General features: G+C 46.3%; 1 protein-coding gene across 1 annotated transcript in view; it reads right to left on the reverse strand.

Annotated features, from left to right (window-relative positions):
- Positions 1 to 25,849, reverse strand: part of LOC138520881 (guanylyl cyclase-activating protein 1) — a 118,220-nt gene that overhangs the window by 24,827 nt on the left and 67,544 nt on the right. Inside the window, exon 3 of the mRNA XM_069633294.1 lies at positions 5,962 to 6,052. Within this exon, the coding sequence (XP_069489395.1) occupies positions 5,962 to 6,052 (91 nt within the window). The remainder of the gene's footprint in view (positions 1 to 5,961; positions 6,053 to 25,849) is intronic.

Consider the following 25,849-nt stretch of genomic DNA (forward strand, 5'->3'; position numbering starts at 1 on the left):
GGGTAAGTTAGGACTGAGCGGGAATAAAGAGCAAGCAAGCTGAGATGTGCTGTTGGCAGCCTCAGTTGGGTGACACCGTTCACTTACCATAGATGTGTTTTTTCGGTTGTTAGCCGCCATGTGGTGTTGGGTGAGACTATGGGCCTCATTACAAGTGAGCCGGTCCGAAAAGAATGGTGGTGGTAAATACACCACCACTGTTCTTTCCGGACCGGCTGATCTCGAGTGGCGGGTTTAACACCATCCGCCTGCAGGCGGACGTGGAAACACCGGCACCATTACAGCATGGTGCCGGTGTTTCCACTTCTCCATTCCCATGGAGTCCTATGGGACTCCATGGGAATGGGGATTTACCGAATTCTGCCTCCGGAATTACCGGGTCACCGGGGTTGTAATGCCCTGGTAATTCCAGGAATCACGGAGGCGGAATGGTAATACGAGTCCGGCGGTAACTTGCCGGTTTTTCCGGCTCGGTTACCGCCGGATTCGTAATGAGGCCCTATGTGTGGTTTGTTACGCTGTTGTTGTCAGAGCTAGAATTTCCAGGTACAAATTAAAATCGGGACTTGAACGACTCACACCTGTTATTTGGTTTTATTTATTCTAATGTATTTCTATTTAGCGCTCACGTTAAAAGTTGGCAATTGAAGAAATATGTGTGAAGGAAAAGAGTTTATTAGTGTAGCCCCGAGTTCCCACATGTTTACAGTCCTTGTCATACGTGAGTTCGTGCACATGCTTTGGATAAAAGTGTTATATAAGCTCTGTACAATATACACATTCAACATAAGCCAGGCACATGTTTGCATCAAGTAGTTCTCTGCCACAAAGTTTGACTTGCATCCGGTAATCTCAAAGGCGTGTGTATTGCAGCACAATAACCACCAGAGGGCGCACAGACACTGCATTGTTTGCGCAAGAGCGGAACAGGCCTTTCCAGCTAACAAAACACACGTGCCACAGCGCCAGCCAGTAGTCATGCCTGGCAGTTCACCTCGTGTTCGAAACCACTGAGAAATGCATTGTGGGTAGGCACACTAGCTGAACATTATACACGTTTTCTCCACGTGAGAAGAGTGCCTTAGTAAAGAAGCTGCTTAGTGGGCTGCTACACCCGCGAGCAGAGCTTGTGTGTGTCTGTTTCTGGTTTTATGTGCAGTTTTAGTGCATTGTGTTTGTGTCTTCAATGCTACTTTTTTATGCAAGTGAAGAACTAATTGGCTTAGTGCACATAACACAGAGTTTATGCAAACTAAGTTACTAGACTGTGGGATTTTTCTGAATGAAGGGCTGGCGACATGTTGCTTTACGCTTGTGTTAAGAATAAGGCTGAACGTGTGTGATGCCTGCTCCTAAGTATCTTGTCACTTGTGGACTTTTTGCAGTGTGGTGAGTGGCTTCCAGCAGCCTCACCCCTTTAGCCTTAATGGCGACGCTGCCCCTCCCCAGCTGCCTAGGGGAAGCGCCACCATTAAGGCTGAATAGGCGAGGCGCTGTCCCCTGCCAGGCAACCAATAGAAAATAAATGCAGAGATCAACACCCTCTCCTCTCGGGAGAGGGTGTTGATCACTACAAAAGGCTGCCTGGCAGGGGTGCCAGTAGCCCATTGAGCCGGGGCTCTTCAGGGGGGCGTGGCCTAATGGGCCAGCAGGACGCCTGCAGTTAGGCCAGGCCCCCTTGATGAGCCCTGGCTCATTTTGTTGTGCCAAAAAAAAAAACGCCTGCGAGGGCAGCATTGCCTTTAACGCGGCTCTGGCGTGTAAAGCACAATGCTCGCTACATGTACAACTGATTCCTTTCAGTTGTACATGTAGTGAGCATTGTGCATTACACATCAGTGCCAAAGCCGCGGTAAACGGATGCTGCCGTCGCGGACGCTTTTTTTTTTTCTTCTTTCTTTTTTCCAGCGCGGTTCATGGGCTTGGGCGGCTGACTTTGGCCGGATCCTGAGATCCGGCTACACATCTGGTGCCGGATCTCGGATCCGCCGAGAGCCGGCCCAATGACCAGCACTGGTTGCAGAAAGCTGCATTGCTGCGCATTGTAGCGTTTTGGTTTCAGATTAATGTTCAGTGGTGTTCTGTCCCGCTCCTACTTTTAAAGGAGGCCACATGTCCTTACAGTTATTGTCTTCAAGGACCCACATTGTCACATGTTTAAAGAATTGGAAACACGTTTCCTGTGTGATTCCCAAAACGAGGAATTCACCAGGGGTGCACAACTTGTTTCACCGAAGGACCGAATGTACCACACAGTAGGTCGAACTATCCATGTGAATGAGCAAATGGAAGGCGCATCAGTGTGTGAATGTGATTTTTTTTAATGGGTTTTAAGGAGTACTTTTTATTCATTCGTTTTCTAGTGTAACACGTGATACATAGCATTTAAATGGCATTATCACTTTGATTTATTTGTATTATGCAACTGAAATCATGTTTTGAAATAGAAGTAAAACTGCACGTATAATGCAAAGGGCCTCATCACAAGTTGGGCCGTAACGCTGGCGCTAATAGCGCTGCCGATATCTGCCCTACCGCCAAACCCCCCGGCGCTATTAGCTCCGGATCACGAGTTTGGCGGTAATGGTATTCCCCATTCCCCATTGAGCCCTTTTGGGAATGCCCCATTCCCCATTGGGCTCAATGGGGAAATTTCGCGCTCATACCACCGGCGGATTTCTCTCCGGCGGTATGAGCGTGAATTTTCGGCGGATTTCCCCCCAGCTCAGAGCTGGGGAGAAATCCGCCGAAGCCCTGATTTGGCGGACCCTTAAATCCGGCGGTAATAGCGCTACCGCCGGATTTAAGGGTTACCCGCCAAACACGTGATGAGGCCCAAAGTCATAAACTGGACCACAGGGGCTTCACTCATGACAGACTTAGAGACTGACTTCAGGCCAGGCAACAATTCATCATTAAACTCATCTGACTTGGAGGACCATAAACAAAATGGCCCGTATATTGTGCGCCACGGCTGTACACCGTGACAGAGAGCATATTTTGACATAGATTCGAATGTATGGAATTTGAAAATGAACAACGACTACACATTGCTAGAATGTAGTCGATGATGAGGGTACCCTGTGGCCACAGGTCTCTCTGGGACCCTGGGATGCTCCGTGGACGTCGACTATTTACATTGACGGCAGTATGTTTCTCCATAGATAGATTCATACATAGATAGAGAGACGTATAGCTATATATAGGTATCTATGTATATATATATATATATATTTTAGATTCAGAGAGACCCATAGCAAAAGTATAGAGCTAGATATAGACCCACATATAGTTAGAAATATCCCATATGCAGAGGTGGCAGATGTTAGATATAGCTATAATAGAGTAATAGAGAAATAGAGAGATAAACAGACGCACATTTAGATAATGTAGATCGATGAATGGATGGATGGATGGACGGACAGATGGATGGGTGGATGGGTGTGGTGGATGGTAAACGGTTGTGATGGGTGGGTGGCTGGATGGGTAAGTTGGTGTGATGGTGGGCGGATGGGTGGATTGGTAGGTGGGTGGATGGGTAGTTGGTGTGGTGTATGGATGATGGATGGACAGGTGTATGGATAGATGGATTGGTAGGTTGGTGGGTGGATGGGTTAGTGGGTGTCAATGATTGATGGATACGTGGTTGTAATGGGTGGATAAGTTGGTGTGCTGGAGGGAGCGATGGATGGCTGTGGTGGATGGATGGATGGATGGATCGATGGATCGATGGATCGATGGATCGATGGGTTGGCGGATGGATGGATGGGGGAGTGAGTGTGATGGATAGATGGATGGATGGATGGCTGTGGTGGATGGATGAACAGATGCAATGGATGGATGGGGGAGGATGGATGGGTAAGTGCGTGGACCTGATGGGTGGATGGATGGACAGATAGATGGGTGGATGGATAGATGGATGGATGGATGGATGGATGTGTAGTAAGTGCGTGTGATGGATGGATGGATGGGTGTGGTGAATGCATGAACAGATGGGATGGATGGATGGATGGATGGATGGATGGATGGATGGATGGATGGATGGATGGATGGATGGGTGTGGTGAATGCATGAACAGATGTGATGTATGGATGGATGGATGGGTGGGTGGATGGATGGATGGATGGATGGATGGGTGGATGGGTAAGTGTATGGGAAGGGTGGATGGATTGGTGTGGTGCATGGATGAACGGATGTGATGGATGAATGGGGTGGGTGGATGGATGAGTCGGTGGGTGGATGGATGAATGGATGAGTGGATGAGTGTGGTGCATGGATGGACTAAACAAATATAAAGATAGACACAAAGATCGATAGATATAACAGATAGGTGGGTAGGTAGCTAGATAGATGCAGATAGGTGGGTAGGTAGCTAGATAGATGCAGATAGGTGGGTAGGTAGCTAGATAGATGCAGATAGGTGGGTAGGTAGCTAGATAGATGCAGATAGGTGGGTAGGTAGCTGGATAGATGCAGATAGGTGGGTAGGTAGCTAGATAGATGCAGATAGGTGGATAGGTAGCTAGATAGATGAAGATAGGTAGGTAGGTAGCTAGATAGATATAACAGATAGGTGGGTAGGTAGCTAGATAGATGCAGATAGGTGGGTAGGTAGCTAGATAGATGCAGATAGGTGGGTAGGTAGCTAGATAGATGCAGATAGGTGGGTAGGTAGCTAGATAGATGCAGATAGGTGGATAGGTAGCTAGATAGATGAAGATAGGTGGGTAGGTAGCTAGATAGATGCAGATAGGTGGGTAGGTAGCTAGATAGATGCAGATAGGTGGATAGGAAGCTAGATAGATGAAGATAGGTGGGTAGGTAGCTAGATAGATATAACAGATAGGTGGGTAGGTAGCTAGATAGATGCAGATAGGTGGATAGGTAGCTAGATAGATGCAGATAGGTGGGTAGGTAGCTAGATAGATGCAGATAGGTGGGTAGGTAGCTAGATAGATGCAGATAGGTGGGTAGGTAGCTAGATAGATGCAGATAGGTGGGTAGGTAGCTAGATAGATGCAGATAGGTGGGTAGGTAGCTAGATAGATGCAGATAGGTGGATAGGTAGCTAGATAGATGAAGATAGGTGGGTAGGTAGCTAGATAGATATAACAGATAGGTGGGTAGGTAGCTAGATAGATGCAGATAGGTGGGTAGGTAGCTAGATAGATGCAGATAGGTGGGTAGGTAGCTAGATAGATGCAGATAGGTGGGTAGGTAGCTAGATAGATGCAGATAGGTGGATAGGTAGCTAGATAGATGAAGATAGGTGGGTAGGTAGCTAGATAGATGCAGATAGGTGGGTAGGTAGCTAGATAGATGCAGATAGGTGGATAGGTAGCTAGATAGATGAAGATAGGTGGGTAGGTAGCTAGATAGATATAACAGATAGGTGGGTAGGTAGCTAGATAGATGCAGATAGGTGGGTAGGTAGCTAGATAGATGCAGATAGGTGGGTAGGTAGCTAGATAGATGCAGATAGGTGGGTAGGTAGCTAGATAAATGCAGATAGGTGGATAGGTAGCTAGATAGATGCAGATAGGTGGGTAGGTAGCTAGATAGATGAAGATAGGTGGGTAGGTAGCTAGATAGATATAACAGATAGGTGGGTAGGTAGCTAGATAGATGCAGATAGGTGGGTAGGTAGCTAGATAGATGCAGATAGGTGGGTAGGTAGCTAGATAGATGCAGATAGGTGGGTAGGTAGCTAGATAGATGCAGATAGGTGGATAGGTAGCTAGATAGATGCAGATAGGTGGATAGGTAGCTAGATAGATGAAGATAACATTTCTGCAACTCCTCAGTTAAAATTCTGCAATATTTTGTATTTTCTATTATTTTCCTATTCCAAATGCAAAGCAAACGTATTACCGCTATTTCATAAGATCAGGCTTATTTGAAAGATGCACCACAATCTTCATTGACTCCCTTTTTGATATTTACGCAGTAGCCGCTACTCACCATCACCGTTGATGTCGATCTTGTCGAAAACCATGTTGGTGAACTCCTCGGCGGTCATTTCGTCATTGCATCTGTTAATGGCCCGTATAGCCTGTAGCAATACACAAGACAGGGCATTACAGACATTAGACCAGCAATGCAGCCTGGTTTATGTTAAGCGCCATGTTATTTGCAAAGCACAACATCCGCCACTTGAGGGTGTCCTGGCCAGTGAGCATGTCTCGGTGAGCGAGATGACAACCTGCAGGGTTTCCTCAGTTGCCTGCTCCTTGGGTGCCCACATCTTGCAACCGTCCCCAACACCACGGCTGGTTTGCCAGACCGCCCTGCTCTTCCAAAGTGGGTGGATATTGAAAAGTTCCATGCCACACGTGCCTGCTTTCTGTTTCTATTCCTTTTTCACTGAAGTGTTGTTAAAAACAAGCACTGGCAACGCCACTGACCTACTGTTTAAAACAAGCATTGGCAAAGCCAACAGTTTTGGCTCGTGTAGAGTATTAGGCATTTGCCAGCCACTGCTGTTAGATGCCCAGGTACTCGCACCATTTTGCTCCTGCTGCCCTCAATTGCCAGTTAATACCATTACAGCAATGCCTGACAAGTGCCTTTCCCATGCCTACACAAAAGCCCAAACTGATGCTTGTTTTTCCACGTGTCTGATATGTTTAGCGAGGATTGCAGTTAAACAATGGAACGATGTACCAGATGTGCACAAGTCAGGAAGCAGGGAAGAGTGGCTGAGTCTGTGCCGTTCCCACCACTAGAGATCCGTGTTACAATAAAACAGCAGGAGCAGCGGCTAGACTGTGAAGAAAGTGACTGCCCCGAATGTAGGCTGGGGCAGGGTCAGTCACAAGTCAAGCAGGTGACTGATTATTACCCAACCCTTCTAGTCTTTCAAAGGGCTAGCATATTGGGCGGTAGCGCGCAATAACACAATGCGGAAAAGATCGCTTAAATGTGACAGGACGACGCACACATAATATGCTCACCGCAGCTCAATGTCTTACAGACTAACCTAACATCCCTTCATAATGAGCTGCCTTCATGTCACCACCTCTGTGTTACGCCCTTCTTGCGCCCACCCCCTTCATAGACTTCAACTTCAGCAGCCAAGGGCAGGGTGAACTCCATTACAAGGCAGCGTTCCAGTCATGGCCCCCACTCCTCTCTCTGCGCCTCACACTCCGCCCCCGTTTCTAATATGGCAAAACCTGTCTGTCTGAACAGAACTAATCAATTCTTCCATAGCTGTATCCACGCATATTTCCTAAAACAAAACTAACGCAAACACCATGATCCAAATCTGTGCCCCGCCCAAAAAACCCATTTGCCTTCTAGCCCCCCAACCCCCAAACCCATGCCTAACAGTCTCCACCAACTCTTGTATCCATCCTAAGACATTAAAACCAGGCTGACTCGTCGCAGCAACGATGAACACCTTATAATTATCATAGCAACCTCATGCCTCCCAGCGCTGTCACCAAAAGCTGCCATGCAGAAAAATTCCAAACATGAAAATGCCTCTTGCTTAGAATTGGGTGTTTATAATGCACCTGTATGCAGTGTGTTTCGAGGCGCAACAAGACAAGGGGTGAGGAAACAGGGAGGACAAAACACAAAGGATCTTGCGAGGCCTTGTGACATTCGGATCATGCAAGTGCAGTACAGAGAAGTGCAGGGGAGGTGGGGCGGGAGGAGTGCGGTCCAGGGCGTCGGGCCCATGAGAACATCGAGTGCCAGGTGGACAGAGCCAGGGGAAGCAGAGAGCAAGGGGGGAAAGAAGGACCATGAGCAAGTGCGAGGTAAGGGGCTGGAAGGGCTACAAGGGTGCAGGCCCAGCCAGGCTAGTGCAAGGAAGGGCCCAGAAGGGTGAGTGCAGGTAGAGGTGGGTTCAAGGGGAGACTAATTGCAGGGTTAGACTAGATTAGGGGTGCTTTGTGCCCTGCAAGACTCTGAAGGAAGCGGGCAGTCAGTCAAGAAGCCGACATGGGCATTAGCAGGGAAAGAAGAAGAGAAAAGGAAGGTCTTGAGAAGCTTCCGGAGCTTAAGGAGATCCGGCTCAAGTCTGAGAGGTCCAGAGAGGATGTTCCAGAAGGAGGCACCTGCGGAGGAGAGAGATCTACCCCCACTCTCTGCTTGGAAATGCGCCTGAACCGCAGAGCGCTACAGCTAGATGACCGAAGGATTCTAGCAGGGAGGTATTTAGGGAGATAGAGGGTCTTGAACTTGACCGTCACAGCAACCGGGAGCCAGTGTAGAGATCTTAGGGCTGGAGGGATGCAGTCCCTGTGCTTGAGGCCAAGGATAATATGATAGTTTATTTAATGCGCTTAATACCCAGAGGTTTCTAAGCATGGACCCGGGGATTGAACCTGTGTTGTTCTGTGTCGTCTTGGTTTTAAGGCGAGCACGTTGCCCCTGAGCTAGCCTCCCAAGCAAGTCTCGCAGTCTTATTCTGGGTTAGTTGTATGGGGCGAAGGGAGGAGTTAGGCAGATTAAGGAAGAGGCTGTTTTAGTAGTCCAGTCTGGAGAGGAACAGAGCTCTGGAGACATTGCGTTTCTGCAGTGGTCAAAGTGTACAAAAAGAAGTACTGGAAGTATGTCCTCTGCTGGCGTGCCCCTGCTCCTCTGAAACCCTGTTGCTACTCCCCCTCTCACGTGCAATCCAAACCCCCAAACAAACACACCTGCTGTTTAAGGCAATGTTCAGTGCCGTGCACTAAAGTGCACATTTCAACTTCTTCCTATATTTTTATTTTTAAAACAAAACCATTACGGAATGGTTTCTTTTAAAAATAAAAGTATAGGAATAGTCAAACTAAAAAGAAAAGCAGTAGAGCACGACTCCCAACCACTGAGTTTCTGGGGGAAGGTGAGGAAAGGGAGAATTCCTCTGAGGAGGTGACACTGAAAGTGGGCCTTCTTGGCAAGGTCCATGATGTGAGGAGAGAAGGCGCGAGAGGAGTCGAAGATGACACCAAGGTTTTTTTGCCTCACAGGAGAGTAGGAATGGGTGTGAAGAGTTGTAGCACATTCCAAAAGTTTAAAAACGTTAGTAGCCCCCTCTCACCCATGACAATTTGTCATGTCCGCGAGTGCGTAAATCATCCCACAAACCATCCTGGGATGAGGGTGAGACTTATCGCTTCACTAGGGGAAATAAGGTTGACCTTGCATGCCTTCCCTGCAGAACAACATCTAAACCACATGGATTGGACAGTCCCCACACGTGTTCATGGTTCTTTCATGTATGATTCGGTTGCCGTCAGTGCCCAAAAGAATTGTCACTTATGTGCACAAAGTGTCCTTTAGCATTTGAACAGGGAAATTGTGTTTTTCCCCATGCAAACATTTTGCCCTTTGAACAATGGAAGTGTCATGTAAAATGTAATGATCTGAATTCAAAAGGTTGCATGAAGAGGGGGTGGGCACTAGGAAGGGTAGTGATTATTGATGTTAGGGCTATTGCATGCCGGTAAGATAGCTCAGCGGGTTGAGCGCTCGTTGCTGTGATTTATGTGTGATCTGCAGGTTGTAGGTTCGAATCCCGGCAAGACCAACTCACTCATTCGTCTTTCTGAGGTCAATAAATGAGTACCAACTCCGGTTGGGATGATAACTGTATGTAAATATGTTCTTTGTAAAGCGCTTTGGCTTAAGACACTATATAAATAACAAATCATTATCATTATTGCACCGTCAAGGCCGCCATGATGTCTCACAGCAATCCTACAAGAAAATTAAAAATACTATACTTGAAGATAGCAGATTACACTGGAGTCAATTTGCTTCGAAGATCCCACAGTTACGACAGATAAAGAAATGGAGTAAGAGGAAAATATTGTCCAAGATCACGCAGTTTGGTCGAATAGGATAGAAGGTCACTGCTATGGGAATTTCCCATTGAAAAATGCTTTTGTAAATTAGGCCCAATGTATGTTTTGGATGGGACCCCCCCGCCCCATCCGCTCGCCCCTTCATCAATGAAATCTAAATTGTGCTGTCTATGTATGCCGCCATCTTCTCTCCAATATGCCTTGCTCACACGGGTGCCCTTTTCTTGTGCACCGTGTTTCCGTCAGTGGCACATAGTATCAATAGAGTGGCATGCACAGGTGATTAACAGGGGCCTTCACGAAATATTTCGTAACAGCTTCCGGCTCACCTGGAGTGTATCTTCCCATTCCACCATGGGCTCAGAATTCCAACCCTGGCACTCTCTGCATAAGCTAACATCTCCCTCCAGTGGGTGGGAGGGTAACTTCCAGTACCCTGATGATTTAACCTTAGACCGCCTTTTACGAAGGCTCAGGCCATGCTATGCCTTGGAGCAAACTAGTTCTCAGTGTGCAGTCCATTGACACGGGCCTCCTTCCAACACCGAACATATATTTCAACCACAGCACCACTTACCCTTAAATGGGGTGTCCACACAATGGGGGGTCGATCTCTCTCCTCTGCAGTGGCCTCCCTGCCCCTCTCAGACTTGAGCCGGACCTGCTTAAGTTCCCGAAGATTATCAAGACTCTACTTTTCTCTACCTCTTTCCGCTTCCCGCTCCCTTGCTAAATGCCCCGCCTACTGCTGTGACTGATGGCCCAGTGCACTTATGAGTCACCCAGTGTACCAGGCCCTCCCTGACCAGTCTCCACCAGCACCCCCTAACCAGCACTGCCCTGGCCCACGGGCTGGGTCCATCCCCTGCCCTCTCTCTCTTTCCCTGCCCAACCTGATGGGTGGGCACCTCCCCACCCGAGTCCTAAGCACCCCTGTGCCCCCTGTCTCGCACTTAGACGGTGGCCCTCCCCTGCCCCCCATTATCACTTGCCTAGCCCATGGACTGGGAGCATCCCCTGCTCCCTCACCCCTCCCCCGCCCCTCTACTCCCAGCACTTGCACGATGCGAATGCCACAAGGCCACGTAGGACTGTTAATGTTGTTTTATATCCCCTGCCCCTGTAGCCTTGTGGCGCCTAGAAACACTTTTTGTTGTACAGTGCGCCTTATAAATGCTCACTAAATGCATTACAAAATTAATAAATGTGAGAGACCATGTGTAGCAACCAACAAAGGCAACTGCACGCCCATCGTATCCACATGCATAGCAACTGCACGCCCATCGTATCCACATGCATAGCAACTGCACGCCCATCGTATCCACATGCATAGCAACTGCACGCCCATCGTATCCACATGCATAGCAACTGCACGCCCATCGTATCCACATGCATAGCAACTGCACGCCCATCGTATCCACATGCATAGCAACTGCAGCGTTAGCAGGCTGAGAAGTAAGGGATAGCCAACGGATTTCTTATGCCACATGCAATGTTTTGTGAATTCCCAACCTCACAGTACCAGCATGGCACATGTTACCCTCCTGCAATTGTCTTACTCAATGTCATTTATCACGGACTTGTGACTGTGGCATTGCCTCGCCCAATGCCAATTCCTATCACAAACAAACTTGTCAGCTGACCGATATCATGTGCCACCAAACAACACTAATGCTAAACCTCTCTACGCCAAATGCCCTAGACCAAAATCTCAAAGCACTAAACAGTCTTACATGTACCCAGCCGGTTCTCCATCAGGACTCGGTCCTGATGCTTCACGGCTCCTTTGGCAGGAGCGGGGAGGTTACCATGGAGATTATGATAACGGAAGTGGAGCTTCACTTTGTGCCGGTCCAATTGGCTCCCTGCACGGCACAGCAAGTCATGTGGCACCGGGATGACACCATGCTCTTAGGAAGACGTCGGGTTGCCCGAAGCCCGGGGCTTCCCTCACTACAAAGCTGTGGTTATCCGTGACTGGTTTTGGCGTTTCTTTGAATTTTCCGCTGGCTTCTGGAACTTGGATTTACGGACTCTGGATTGTCTTGGAGCTTCCTTGTGTTTCGGTGATTTGCATTGCTTTCTTCAGATGAGACTGAGGAGACTGTTGCATGGGCTTTTTCCTGGACCTGGATTAGTTGTCCCTTAGCAGCGTCCTCGTGCCTTTCGGATAGCTCCCTACGTATCCACCTGTTCGTCGGACCGTGCAACCTTCTAGATTGTGGACTTTTAGGCAGCTCGTGCTGCCCGGGGTAGTTAGTATGATTCTTCGTCGCATTGTGGCTACGGTCGGTTGTCTGATCTATGGACTTCCCGCAGGGTAGGTGCACCTTAGGTTTACTGCATATTTTCCCTTGATTCAGCAGCCGGGGGGAGGCTTGTTCTAGGGCGTTCGTTCTGAACAGTTGATCATCTGCTGGTTGTTGGGGTTTTGTCCCCTGCAGTAGTTCCACGGGCCTCCTGTTGTACCTATAATTTTTCCTTAAACCTTCGGCAACCAAGTCTTTTCTCATCAATCGTTGTGGCGGTTTTAAGGGGACAGTTCCCTCAGATGGGTCTTCACTACTGGTCAAGGTCAATTCATTGAGTCCCTGACACCCCCCCCTAAACTAACACTTGATGCCAAACAAACCTGCCCTGGTGTGCCCTGGCAAGGTTCCATTGGCCACTGAGTTTCCAAAAATGCCCAGAAAGCGACCAGAACACAGACCCTGGGTTCTTCCAATCTGCCCACATCAACACAGCAGAAACAGCCACCTTGCTCACCTGCCTCTGCTTCTCCCAACTCTTGCAAGTCCCTAACTACCAAGATGCCCGCAAAATGGCAACCATCACCCTGCAGAAGACTTGATATTATAACATAATATGCCTGCCAATGATTTTGTAGTTTGTGAGAGGGCAAACACTGCTCATGGGTATCTTAACAAAGAACGGGCTTGCTCAGTGCCCTATTGCATGGGTTTTCGGGCTGGCCACCAACAAGTGGTAATGCTTGATTAGGGCCAACATAATCCACATCCAAGAAATTATCTAGAGGGCATGCCCTCTGAACCTGTGCCAACTGGATCACCGTTAGCACCCCAGTTCTCTAGATCTTTGGTAAACAACATCACTGCGGTGGATCCTGGCACACACCATTCATGAAGCGCATCCCGGCATTCACCATTCCCAGAAGTGGTCCGCGAAGGAATGGGCTGCCGTATAAGCTCCTGATTCTGAGAACAGCCTGAGGTGTCCTCATTCCTGGACTTCCTCGAGGCTCCTTAAGCCACTTAACTAGATTATCTGTGCAGTGAAGGATTGCCTTTTTAACAGAACGCTTACCTGCTTCTAATTACCATCACACAGCACTGCGAGCTGAGCGCAGCTCTTGCTGTGAACTTCTTTGCTTCCTGCAGGAGGCGGGACCAGTCCGCGCCACGTGACTGATCACGTGACATTTGCCATGTATTTATTAAGACTCGAGCCGCCCGTGCGGCGTTAAGCCCATTGGAGTCAAGGCCACTGGCTGTTGTGCGGCTGTTAGGCGCTGGATGCGCGTGCACTCTGGTGATTTCAGTAAGAAGAGATTGCTGTGGTCCCCTACTCTGCATGTTGGCAGGACACCTTGTACCACATAAGACGGTAATGAAAAACAGTACATAAACTGATAATCTCTGTAACCAATTTTATTTTCTTTGGGAGTCTCGTGTGATCAGGACCAGCGATCGGCGGGAGACTGCGGGGCTTGTCCCTTTGATCCCAGTCGCTTCTTGGCCACATGCAACAAGTTGTTTCATATTATTTTCTGTCTGCAAGTTAAGAAACTGTTGCAGTGTGAATCTATTGGTGCAAGCTAAGTCACCCTCATTGCGTGAAGAGTGCGGGGGAGGTGAAGCAACAGGTGTGGTCCCTCTGTGACTTCCTGTGCTCTGTGACTAAAAGAAGATCAAATCTGGTCTGGCTGTTATGCTGACCAGATCTACGACCCTAGGCATGTCTTTAGAAGATCATTCTCCGTTTCTTACAGCTATCCGCAATGACATGGGTTTGTCAGCCCAGTATGAGTGTGTGACTCCGGCATGGGATCCAGTCAAAAAAGGCGTAATGGTGAATGGGGACATACGAATGTTTTACAGAGGTTCTCTATCAGCCCATAGAGCAAAGCAGACTGTGGCCAGTGATCAGGCACAGATGACTGGGGGTGCTTGTAGTGTGGATCTTTCAATTGTAAGTCCGGCACTCGATACTGCCGGCCCTACATTAGGCACAGCACCTGATTTATTACTTGCTGCTGCGCAACATAACTCCCGCCTGCATGAGTCATCTATCTCGGATACGGCACTGTTAGACTCACTAACTCAAGGATTGATTCTTCCCACTGCCATAAAAACTTTACCACAAGTGGCAGGGGATGCTGCCATTATTGACTTGGACATGAATGGATCAGCATTCTCTGACAAATGTATGTCGGACAATCTGTCTAGCACGCCTTTGATGTTTACAGACTCATCCCAAAGCTTTGATGATGATTCAGCTACATCGAATGCGTCAGTGAGTGCTGTCCCAGGTGTGTGCACCCTGGGCACGATTACTTCTTCGTTCCCGGAGACGCACTCGCGTGGGACTAGCACTTGTGTGGTTTTGAATGCACCGGCCCTACTTAAGTCCAACATCACTCTACAAGCATTGAACTTGGCTGTCCAATCATTAAGAGACTTGTTATGTTCTTTAAATCAGAAAATCATGACACAAGGAAGTGAAATTAACGAGCTAAGGGCTTTATTTGATGGGAGGGGGAAAGCATCTTTGTGTTCAATAGCCTCACAAACACACTTAGAGGTTCCCCGACCAATGGTGCCACACTCAACTGTAAGTAAACTCCACGATCAGGGATATAGGAGTAGTTTACCCTGTTTTGAATCTGTCATATATGAAATATCCCTTGGGCCGGTAATTGAAGAATTGAATCCACTTTTGATATGCAATTCGCGACCTGAGTGTGCGCAACCATCGAAGCTTACATCTACTCAAAAGGTGTATTCAATTTTTAACTGTGGCAATGATAAAGTGACCAATGTGAGAATTGGGGATGAGGATTCGAAAAAGAAGGTATCTAGTAATGCAGTTGAAAAGAAGGCACAGACAAACAAATTATCAAAAAATCAACCAACACCCAAAAGCATTGCGAGAGCTACTGCTAAATGCTTTATGAAATCCATTTCGACACCAATAGTTGCAAATAGAAAACCATGTGTAAATGTTTCTGATGCAATTAAAAAGAAATATATGATGATAAACCGAGATAAGCCAAGAGAGCCCACTAAGGCCCTTAGCGTAAGGGTGCTGGATGAGTATACCGTTTAGATGCCTTGATGAAAGAGATTGCACAGCTGAAGTCTCAGGTTAGCCCCTCCAAATCACTGTCGGCGACTGCGAGCAGTCAGCAGAACGCAAGTGAGGCCACCATTACATCCTGTACAGAGGAGGTAATGCGACATAGAGCAGAAATAAGGGAGGCGGTAGATGCATATATGCAGGGCCAGCATCTTCCCCCTTTATTATTGGGGGCTCCTGTTTTTGTGCGGCGCTTGCCGGACAAGGGTTCTAATACATTAGGGAATGGTGTGAAGCAGTCTACAATCAATGTTGATGTAAGTAGAAATGGAAGCATTGATTCAGTAGCCCCCACTCTGAGTACGACCCAGGTTGCTATTGACAATAATTACCTGCCCATAAGTGACCCCACGGCTAGTGTGAAGCCAATAATACCATCTCACATGAACACTCCAGGTGACCTCTCAAACACAGTGTTATCACTTATTAAAAATGCACTAGGAGACTTGGGTTTGAACATGAATGGCAAGGAACCTGTAGCCTTCGGCTCACTTGTAGAAAAACAAGAGAAAAAGAGTGATTTAAAAAGTTAAATTCGACCAGCTCTATAATAATAATAATAATTTGGCATTTATATAGCGCTACAAACCCTCAGCTATCTGAGTGCTGCTTATTATTACCCACAGTGTGTGGTGCTCATTTATCGACCTCGGAAGGATGAAAGGCTGAGTTTGGCGCTGCCGGGATTCGAACCTGCGTTAGCAGGCTCTGCACAATGTCAAAGCGAGCGCTTTACTCGCTGTGCCACTTGACCGGCTCTATGTTCTTTGATCCTCAAATGTAGACCGGCTCCTTGTACCCAGTATGATCTAAATCGAAGAGCCATTTTGGCAAATTCTCCGGATGTACCGCCACTGCAGGACATCGCATCAGCTGATCTAACTCTGGTAGAATTTGTATCCAATTTGAACTTAAATGCTGTTCGCATTTGGACTCAATCCAGACCAATCCGAAATTTGGTTTGGCAAGCAAAGAGGTATCTGTTTGACCTGGGATTTGTAGTCAGTGTGGAAACAGACAGTATGCCCAGCCCATTAGTGTCAAGTAGCACGGAATGTGTACCTAATACCTAATCTTTGCCCACCACTAATATGAATAACAAACAATCAGTGCTAGGAGGGGGATCTTGTGTTTGCAACTGCAATTCTAATCGAAATTAACTAAGTATCCCCAAAGGTCATCAGTCCCTCTCATTGGTTAGCTGGAATTCTCGAGGCTTCAAGCACCTCCTGAATAATGATGAGAGTGGGCTAAGCAGGTTTGACATAACCCTTCTCCAAGAAACATGGTTAATTTCACCTCTAATTTGGGCTGAGCATCAGGTTCATCATACTCCTGCCTTAAAGTCCTCAGTAGGCAGACCATCTGCGGGCCTAGTAGTAGCTTTGAAAGAGGGTCCGGGGTATTTGTCAGATGTCTGGGCAACTCCAAACCCCTATATGTTACTAGTCAGGGCGGTTATTTATGGTGATGTATATGCAATCTTCAATATATATTAGAATCCTGTAGCCATCACCACAAACCTGTTTTTAGGGACTTGAATGCTTTGTTTGACATGGTGGACGAAGATAAAAGCATCACCCACCTAATATTGGCTGGGGACTTGAATTGTCTTGCAGAAAATGATGGGCAACAATGTGAGAGATTGGTGCAATGGAACTTTCTAGTCTCATTTAGAAATCTATATATTTTGAATGGAGCCATTAGTCCTGATGTTCCTTTGGCACCGACTTGGCATAGAGGTAGCTCTTCATCCACAATTGATTATGTATATGTGAACTTTGTACTATGGTCCAAGATGCAAGCGTTTCAGGTGACACCGTCAAGGGTGAGTGACCATGATCTGCTCTGTGCCAATTGGCAATCTGGTATAAGATCTGAGGTTGATCAGCCAAAGGTATTGAAGAATGGTTGTTTGGTTGCTAATTGCAGTGGGAATCGTTTACGATAGACGGAGAATGCCTTGATCCACTTCAATCAAATCCTTCTTGATTCTAACAAAAATGATACTCTACACACGACTAATGTGGGTCTCATTTATAGTGATGTGATGCAAGCTTTTAATCAATCAAAACCTTGTGATTCGAAGGTAGGGTTCACTTGCACACTTTTGATAGATCCCTATATATTAGGAAAACTGCATATCGTGCGGAATTAAGAAGGTTAGCAAGGCTTCCTCTGGCCGTCCGAACGGTCCTCATCAAAAGAGCTTGTTTAACATACAACAACTGGCGCTTGGAATATCGAGCAACCTTATACCAAAGAGATGGGGAGCAGATGTTAATCACGTTAGCGCAGAACAATATATCAAAAGTGTGGGCTTCACTCAATCAGGCCACCAATACTCATCAAATGGCCATGCAATCTTCAGTGGTGGATGTACATCAGTGGGTGAACCATTTTGACCAGCTATATGCGCTACCCCTTAATTCTCAACCTTTGGCTTCAACCCGGGGAGATGCAAAGTTTTGCCTGCAATTAGAACTGGTCGAGATTAAACAATTAATCATGTCCTCTAGCAATTCACGAGCGGTGGGCCCTGATGGGATATCTAACTTCATAATGAAAAAACATTTGGAAATCTGGGGCTCAATTCTCTTCAAAATATTCTCAGCCATTAATCAACAGCAAACACTACCAAAGTCTTGGACTGAAGCGATCACAATACCAATTTATAAAAAAGGCGATCGCAAATTACCAGAGAGCTATCGTCCGATTTCCTTGTTAGATGCTCGGAGTAAAATATTCTGCAGACTTATTCTGAAGGAGCTCAATAAGTGGGTGACTGATAGTCAACTCAAAGATCCGCTCCAGTCTGGATTTGTAAAAGTAATGGGAACTATCCCCAACATCATGGCCCTTTCAATAATACAATCAAAACAAGTGGATGGTGGTTGTCCATTGTACTAGGGCTTCATTGACTTTAAGTCAGCGTTTGACTCAATGGATAGATCAATACTCGTAGACAAACTACATTGAACATCAAAACACGTTAAAAATCCAAATCTGTGAGATCAAAGCTAAGTTAGAACCGTTGATCTCACAGTCAAAGATACTTCTAAGAAAATTTGGGAAGTTCACATTAAAACATGTTATAGCCTTTTATAGGTCGAAGGTAGTTCTGATCTTATTGTATGGAGTCAAGGCTTTTGCCCTGCGAGACCGTTGTTTTTGGGATGCTTGGGAGGCAAAATACTGGAAAGCAGTTTTAACATTGTCGCCCGGGACACCGTTGGCGTTACTGCGATTCGAATTAGGTTTAGCCTCTCTGCATTCCCAAGTATTATGGAAACAGTGTGCCCTGTTGCGAAAACTATTAGAAGGGTTGGTGAAACCATCCCTCTTGAATATCTTAGCTCAAAACATACTTTCATCGAATGATGGTTTATCGAGAAAGTGGCGGCACCACACCCTAAATGCAGCAGCTGATGCCGCAGTAACAATTGAGCTGCTGTTAACCAACCCACAGTGCAAAAAGAAAGATCTATGAATACGACTGGGTTGGCAACTTGGCACTGTGTTCAAAACTAAGGGATTTTAATTCTAGCGCTTTCGGCCTTAAAAGGTATGGAGTGATAGCTGATTATTTGGTAAAATTTCCATCACACTCATATCGTCGAAAACTTCTAAAATTTAGATTGAATCAGCATGAAACAAGCGATATCCTGCATAGAAGGCGACTAATACCAAGAGAGCAAAATTATTGCCACTTCTGTTTGGTCAGGGAGCACAGGGAAACGTTACAGCGCCTTGTAATCGAGTGCACTGCATTAGAAGTTACAAGAGCTAAATGTTTTGGAAAGAAACTCATTTTACAGAATCATGTAGATTATGATGAAATTTGGAATATGCTGTTTTCTACCTCAAGAACAACTGTTCAGATTGCCATTGTGCAATTTATAGAAATAATATTACCAGGAACGTAAGAGGCCAAGTGAGATCAATGAAAAATGAAATGTTTTTATATCATGAATATGATGAGTATTGCAATTTGTACTGCGACTGACTGCATCTTGTGATGCATGTGTACATTTTTGTAACTTGTTGATCCACTGTATTGTTTAGGATTTAATATTTGAAAAGTTGGTTTACCAACTGTAACAAATAAATAATAATTAAAAAAAACTAGATTATCAACTGTCACGCCAAGCTCCTCAACCAGGAAGGCTGCCACTTCCTGGAACCTTTTCTGCACCTCCACGAATTCCACCCGAGACTAATAAAAGGAGACAGCCCTGTTAAAACACAGTTAAACATTTCCCAGTACTTTGCAGCACAGTGTTTTCTATCCGGGAGACGATTGTTCCGCTGGATGCTTCATTTAAACTTCTATTTAGGACTGAGCATGGCGATGTTGTAGTGGGTAAATCTTTTACGTCGAGGCACTTGTAGTGTTGGTGAAAAGCGACAATATGATGGGCGCTCAAATCTGTCTCTGTGAGCCATTTTAGATGCTTACTAAAAGAGCCACATTTCTTATTATTACTGGTGAAGGGAGCAAAGGATTCGTGGGAAATGGCTGAAGCTGACGTAACAGCCAAATTACATCCCTGACAAGTTTTCCAGTTCCATACTTGACACCTCGAGCCAGTTTTGGTTTCTGCTTCCAAATGCATGCTGGGACTTCATTTTTACCATTGCAAGGTTGGGCCTACAGGTCACAAGATGCAGTGTGAAAAAAACAGGACTGTCTCAAAGATTCTGCATGGAACTGGGAAACTTGTCATCTATGAAATTACCTCTGGTGAGCGCGTATAGCAGTGTCATGTACATAGCTTACACAGCCAATAGAAACACACTAAAGATTTCATTACTCACGATAAAGTGCAAACGGTACAGAGCCTTCCATGAATAGGCCAGAAACTAAAGGTCCTTCTGACCGCTGACTTGTGAATCCAAGTGAATGTCTCTCCAAGTGTGCCTTGTTTAGCGCTTTATACCCTACAGACCATTTCAAAGCGCAGGAGGGGAAAACAGAAGGTGAGGTTGAAGGGGAATCATTTGGTGACAGCAAGAAGAAACTATGAGTTAGACAGCAGCCAGGAAGCATGGTGAGAATGAGTGAACAGGCTAAAGTGACATGCATTTCTTATGTCTGCCCATATTAGCCATGTTTAATATGGCCTGTGATCCGAGTCCCAGAGCAGGCCTTCTACACTGTGCGATGAAAACAGTTTAATATTGAGTGAAATTCAGGCCTCCTTGCTATAACGCGCAGTGCAATGTAAACACGTTTATATTTAGAGACATGCCAGCCGCAGGATTTCCTTTTCCATGGGGCAATGAAGTACATTGAGATGAGTTTTTTCTAAAAGTCCCTGCTGCGAGCCAATGACTTTGAGCCTGGAACAGCACATTCCGATTGTCTAAGCAATGTCTGTTAACGGGTATGGAGGCCCTTTCCGTGAAGGAAGCCAATGTACAAGATAGCGGTGGCGCACACTGCAAACTACAAAATGCAGCCCTTCTGTAGTTCTATTATGAAGGACAGAGCCAAGTCCTGTGCCATGCTATGCACAAGAACGGTGTGTGGGAAAGGCATGGTATCAAGAGATGACACAGACACAAGTTATTCAGTTTCAAAACCTTTATTTTGCTGGTCAGCATGGTGCAATGCCTAACTTGCCCTAAATCTAAGGTGGAAATGTTCCCTAAAAGGAAGTAAGCTAGGGGAAATCTAAGTCTGTTAGTCCAAAATCAAATGTTTTCTGTGGCAAAACCCATACTTGCCCTCACTTCTATATGATAACGATGTGTAGGGGACTGGATAAACTCAATAGTATTCAAAGTAAAATCAGGAGGGCACTGGACCTCTTCTCTAGCTCCCTTCCCCAAGTTCAAAACACTCAGGATCTCAAAGCTCAGCAGGCTTTTCAGGATTCAAAAGTTCAAAGTACCTTATTACTCACAAGGGGTCCCTCAGGCTTCCCATGTCCACGTTCAAACCCTTCTTGGCATCACAAAGTTCATTTTACACAATGTTCCTTGGGTTTCCACTGGTTCCCATTTTCTGGATTCAAAACCTTCTGGACCATACACTTCAATGGGTTTCCTTGTCTTCTCTCGCCCAAGTTTCCAGCCTCTCTTTGATTTCACAATGTTCCACTCCCTTTAACACAAATGTTCAACTTGTATAACACAGAAGTTCCATAACATTTGCTTCTTTCGGGGTTCCCTTCCCCATTTTTCAACTTCCTCTGAGGTCACAGTGTCACCACCTGCCCCTCATATATTTATTAATAACTTGTCGCAAAGTTCATACATGTACTTATTTCTTCATGGTGGTCTCTCAGTGGCCCTCCTGGATTGATTTCTAGCCCGGAGGCCACCCCAATGCTTTTCTAACACTCTTTGCTTTATGTCACTACTTTTCCATTAGTTTGGGGAATTTTGCTCCCACTTCATTTCTCGCTCCGCTCTCCTCTTTAGGATCTCTATTTCACTCACACTTCGTGTCTGCACACAGATCCCCACTTTGCAGACAATACCTTTCTTTACACAGGGTCACTCTGCCACTTTGTTTCCTTTTAAATACACACACCTGGTGCTCAATGTTCTCCACTTGTGTATTCTTTATCAATGTCTTTGCCGTCTGAGGTCAGGGTCTTACCGTCTGCCCCTCAGCCACTCCTGGGCTCCTTTCCTGGCCCAGGGGAATTTGTATTGCTGGTTACCAATTTGAAAAGGGATTAGCAAGCCTCCTGGCTCCCATCCATGGATTCTCCTGGCTCCTTGGAGACACGGCTCCCTCGCCACGCTTTCCCTTTCAGCTTCACTTTGCAGACCTTCAGCGTTGCTGCATCCCACTCTCCTGCATCTGGTCCTGGGCAGCCACAGCTTCTCAGCTCCTCTCCCTACCCACTCATCTTGCCTTCTACGCTTGCTGCTTTTATACTCCCTGGGAGTGGCAACAGGTTGCAGGCGAGTGTAGTCAACTTCAATGGCCTGACTTTGTCTGACCTTGCTAGCGGAACATCTCCATGGAGCATATTGTTGTACCTCTGTTTTCATCTTCTTTTCCCAGTACTATAGTGGTGTTATACATAGGAAATCTGCATTCCTCTTGACTCCATCTTCTTCATCACAGTGCCATAGTGGTGTTTCCCATAGGAAGTCTGTACTCCTCTTGACTCACTCATCCTTATCACAGTACTTGAGTGATACTTGGGGAAAAGAAGGATGTGTGCCTGAACAGGTCCTATAAAGGCTGAGGGGGTGTCAGGGAAGTGGGATAGTTCTGTTGTTGAGGACAAGTGTGTAATATATTTAATCATTTCCTTCTTTTATCATTCTCAGATAAGGATAGCACAGAATGAAACTTCTGGTTTTCACAACAACCTGGGAAAGTAGAGGGAGGTGAGCATAGGTAGGTGTTGGCTTCAAAAGATGGGTTTTGCCCAATCTTGTCTTTAGATTTTCTTATTCTCTTCCTTTTCCTTTTCCCTGGATTTTGATATGGGTTTGGAATTTTCCCAGTGTTTAAGGAGTAGATATCAGAATATCCCATAAATGCTTCAAGGATATAGTCATCTACTTCTCTCAGAAAAGTGGAATGCCACGTCTCACCTAAGGGCTGCCCAAGTCCATCCCCCAAAGATCCTCTACCAGGTGATTAAATGGGAGAAATCCCTCAGGTCTCTCACAAGTGCTTTAAGCTGAAAATACAATATTTGGCAAAATCCCTAAATGCCATTGGAGGACAGAGAATTGTCCCTGACTAGTCTGTACACAAACACAGTAATGTCAGCTAATAATCCATTATTGGCAGAAATTCCTAGATGCCACCGAAGGACAGAAGCCATGTCTTTTGCCATGCTGCACACATGGACAATGCAGTCAGCTAAAAATCCATTGTTGGTTAGAATTGCCACTGAAGGATAGGGAGAGTAGGCATGGAAAGGCTTGAAAACAGGGAGCCGGGGGAGTATATAACCAGGTGAGTTCAATCCTTAAGGACTGCTGTTCGGGGAGAGCTGGCAGGAAGACAGGCGCAGACGGAGATGGATGGAATTAAGCAGTGAGGCTTCCCCAGATGGCAAGGGTGATCCCACTGCTTATTCATTTTCTGGATTCTTTAAAGCACTAAACTGGGTTCTGGCTATTTTGAATTTGTTTTGAGCAGAACTCGAATGTCATTTGGGCTGCTTATTCTACTTTTCTCCAAGGCACCTTATCCAGCTCATAGCCTAAGGGTCTAAGAGCAGACACCTCGTTCTGGATTAGCTACATGCTGAGCAACAGTGAGTCCAATGGACATGTAATTATTTTAAAAACATTCTATCCTCATTTAATTCTATTTTGAATTATGGATTCTTTTCATGGCATTTGTTTTTTTCCAGTGCTCTCCAACTTCCCACTGTGTCTATGCTACTGAGTATAAGGGGCCTCTTTTACCCTGCATTTGATATCACATTGAGAAAGGTATTGAGGGATAGATTACTGATTCAGGCAGAGGCCTCTATGAGATTGCCTATCATGACTTGGCGAGGCAGTGCTAGATTGCCTAGCATATTCTGTGATGTATTGATTATTGATTGAGGCAGATGCCTCTATGAGATTGCCTATCATGACTTGGCGAAGCGGTGCTAGACTGCCTAGCATATTCTGTGATGTATTGATTATTGATTGAGGCAGAGGCCTCTATGAGATTCCCTATCATGACTTGGCGAGGCAGTACTAGATTGCCTAGCATATTCTGTGATGTATTGATTATTGATTGAGGCAGATGCCTCTATGAGATTGCCTATCATGACTTGGCGAAGCGGTGCTAGACTGCCTAGCATATTCTGTGATGTATTGATTATTGATTGAGGCAGAGGCCTCTATGAGATTCCCTATCATGACTTGGCGAGGCAGTACTAGATTGCCTAGCATATTCTGTGATGTTAAGCTGGATTTCTGAACTCAGACCTGGAGGGGCAGAAGTTCAGAAGGCCAGCCTAGTTTCTTGGAACAGGGTAACCTCTGGACAAGCCAGACCAATCAGGGTAGCTATGGCAGGCGGTCAAGACTAAGGGGGTCATTACGAGTTTGGAGGTACCATGGCGCTATTAGCGCCATGGCTGCCTCCAAACCCGGGTCCGGTATGGCTGAATGGGGACTTACCAGGGCATCCCAACCTATGCGGACCCGGTAAATCCCCATTCTGTTAACCATTCCCCATTCCCATTGAGCCCCTATAGGGCTCAATGGGAATGGGGAGGGCGCTAATAACGGGCCCACAAATTGCGGGCCTGTTATTAGCTCCAAGGTCCCTTAACGGGACACGCAGAGAATGGCTGGTCAGACCCGCTGTTCCTGCTGGGACCCGCTAAGGGACCTCGGAATAGGGCGCAAAGGATTTACTGGCACCGGCATCATTACCGGTGACCGTTAACCCTTGCCGCCCAACTCGTAATGACTCCCTAAGTCTCAGGAGGGGTGAGGGTGACTGAAGGACCTCAATGAGTACACAGAGTAGGGACACTTACAAATTACTCCAGACAGGTGTTATATCAAAAATATAGACACATTTATTACAAGGCCTAGTAACATAAACCATAGCAGAAGAATCAACACAACTCTATCAATACAATGTATATACAAGACCATTGGGGTCTAAAGGGTTAAATGCACGAAATATGTCTATAACCTAGAGGGGAAGGAAACAGGCAGTGCAGATGATGTTTAGGCCCCATTCGACATCGACAATACACCTAACTAAGAGGCAGTCCAAGCCCTAAGAAGAGAGGAGCCTACAGAAGGTAGGGTGCGACCCAGGGATTTTAAGGGGCCTCACAAAACCAATGTGAAGGGTCTGGGACCTGAGAAAAAGAAACCAATGAGAATGGGTCTGGGACCTGAGAATAAGAAGTCATGACAGCAGGGTCGAGGGCTCTCCCGAGGAGAGACAGTATACTTGGCAGGGGAGTATAGCTGAGATACTGAAAAGAAACCAGTTAAGCCTACACAGGGTCGGGGAGCCACCGTGTATGAGGACAACGTCCTCCACACAGTACCTGGTAAGGATGAATACCAGGTCTACTTAATTGAGTCACTGTAAAGACTCACCAGGGGTGTGAGCAAGGCCAGGGGAAGGGAGGCATTCCCCCTACTTTGTTGAACTGCCAATTATATGGAACTGTGGCTGTCCAGAAGAAGGGAGTCATTCTTCTGGACCAAGAGGACAGTAAACCACTTTAGTTTATTTTCAAGTGGAAGAGATAGAAGGAGGATTTTGACACTGGACGGTGGTCTCTTTATTTCCAGACATTCTGACATGTTCCTTAGTGTTTAGGTGAGGCAGGGAAAACCCTCTGAGTTTAGGGAAAGATAGGGGTTTCTCCTTATTTCTTCAAAGAATAAATGTCTTTGGCCAAAAACATGCCAGCTGTGTGTCACTCTCCTCCTTCCACACCCTTACACAGTGCTTTGTTTTTGTGCTGCTTCTATGCGCTGTGCCTGTGCTGTCCACCACTATCCTAAGTGATGTGGTAATGCATGGCCCATTTAACTACATTCCCTGATGAATGCCGGGAAATTCACTGGGTGAGAAATGAATTAACAGATAAGGATGTAGAATATGCACGGCAGGATAGCTAAGTCAAAGGATATATCCCCTTAAGGGCAATGTTCAGGATGGGCAACTGTCCATTATAAGACCTATACCCGTGAACCTCTGGCACCCTTTTTGT

The sequence above is a fragment of the Ambystoma mexicanum genome, chromosome 13 (genome assembly GCF_040938575.1).
Source record: "Ambystoma mexicanum isolate Mex_15411 chromosome 13, UKY_AmexF1_1, whole genome shotgun sequence".
In the NCBI taxonomy this organism is placed as follows: domain Eukaryota; kingdom Metazoa; phylum Chordata; class Amphibia; order Caudata; family Ambystomatidae; genus Ambystoma; species Ambystoma mexicanum.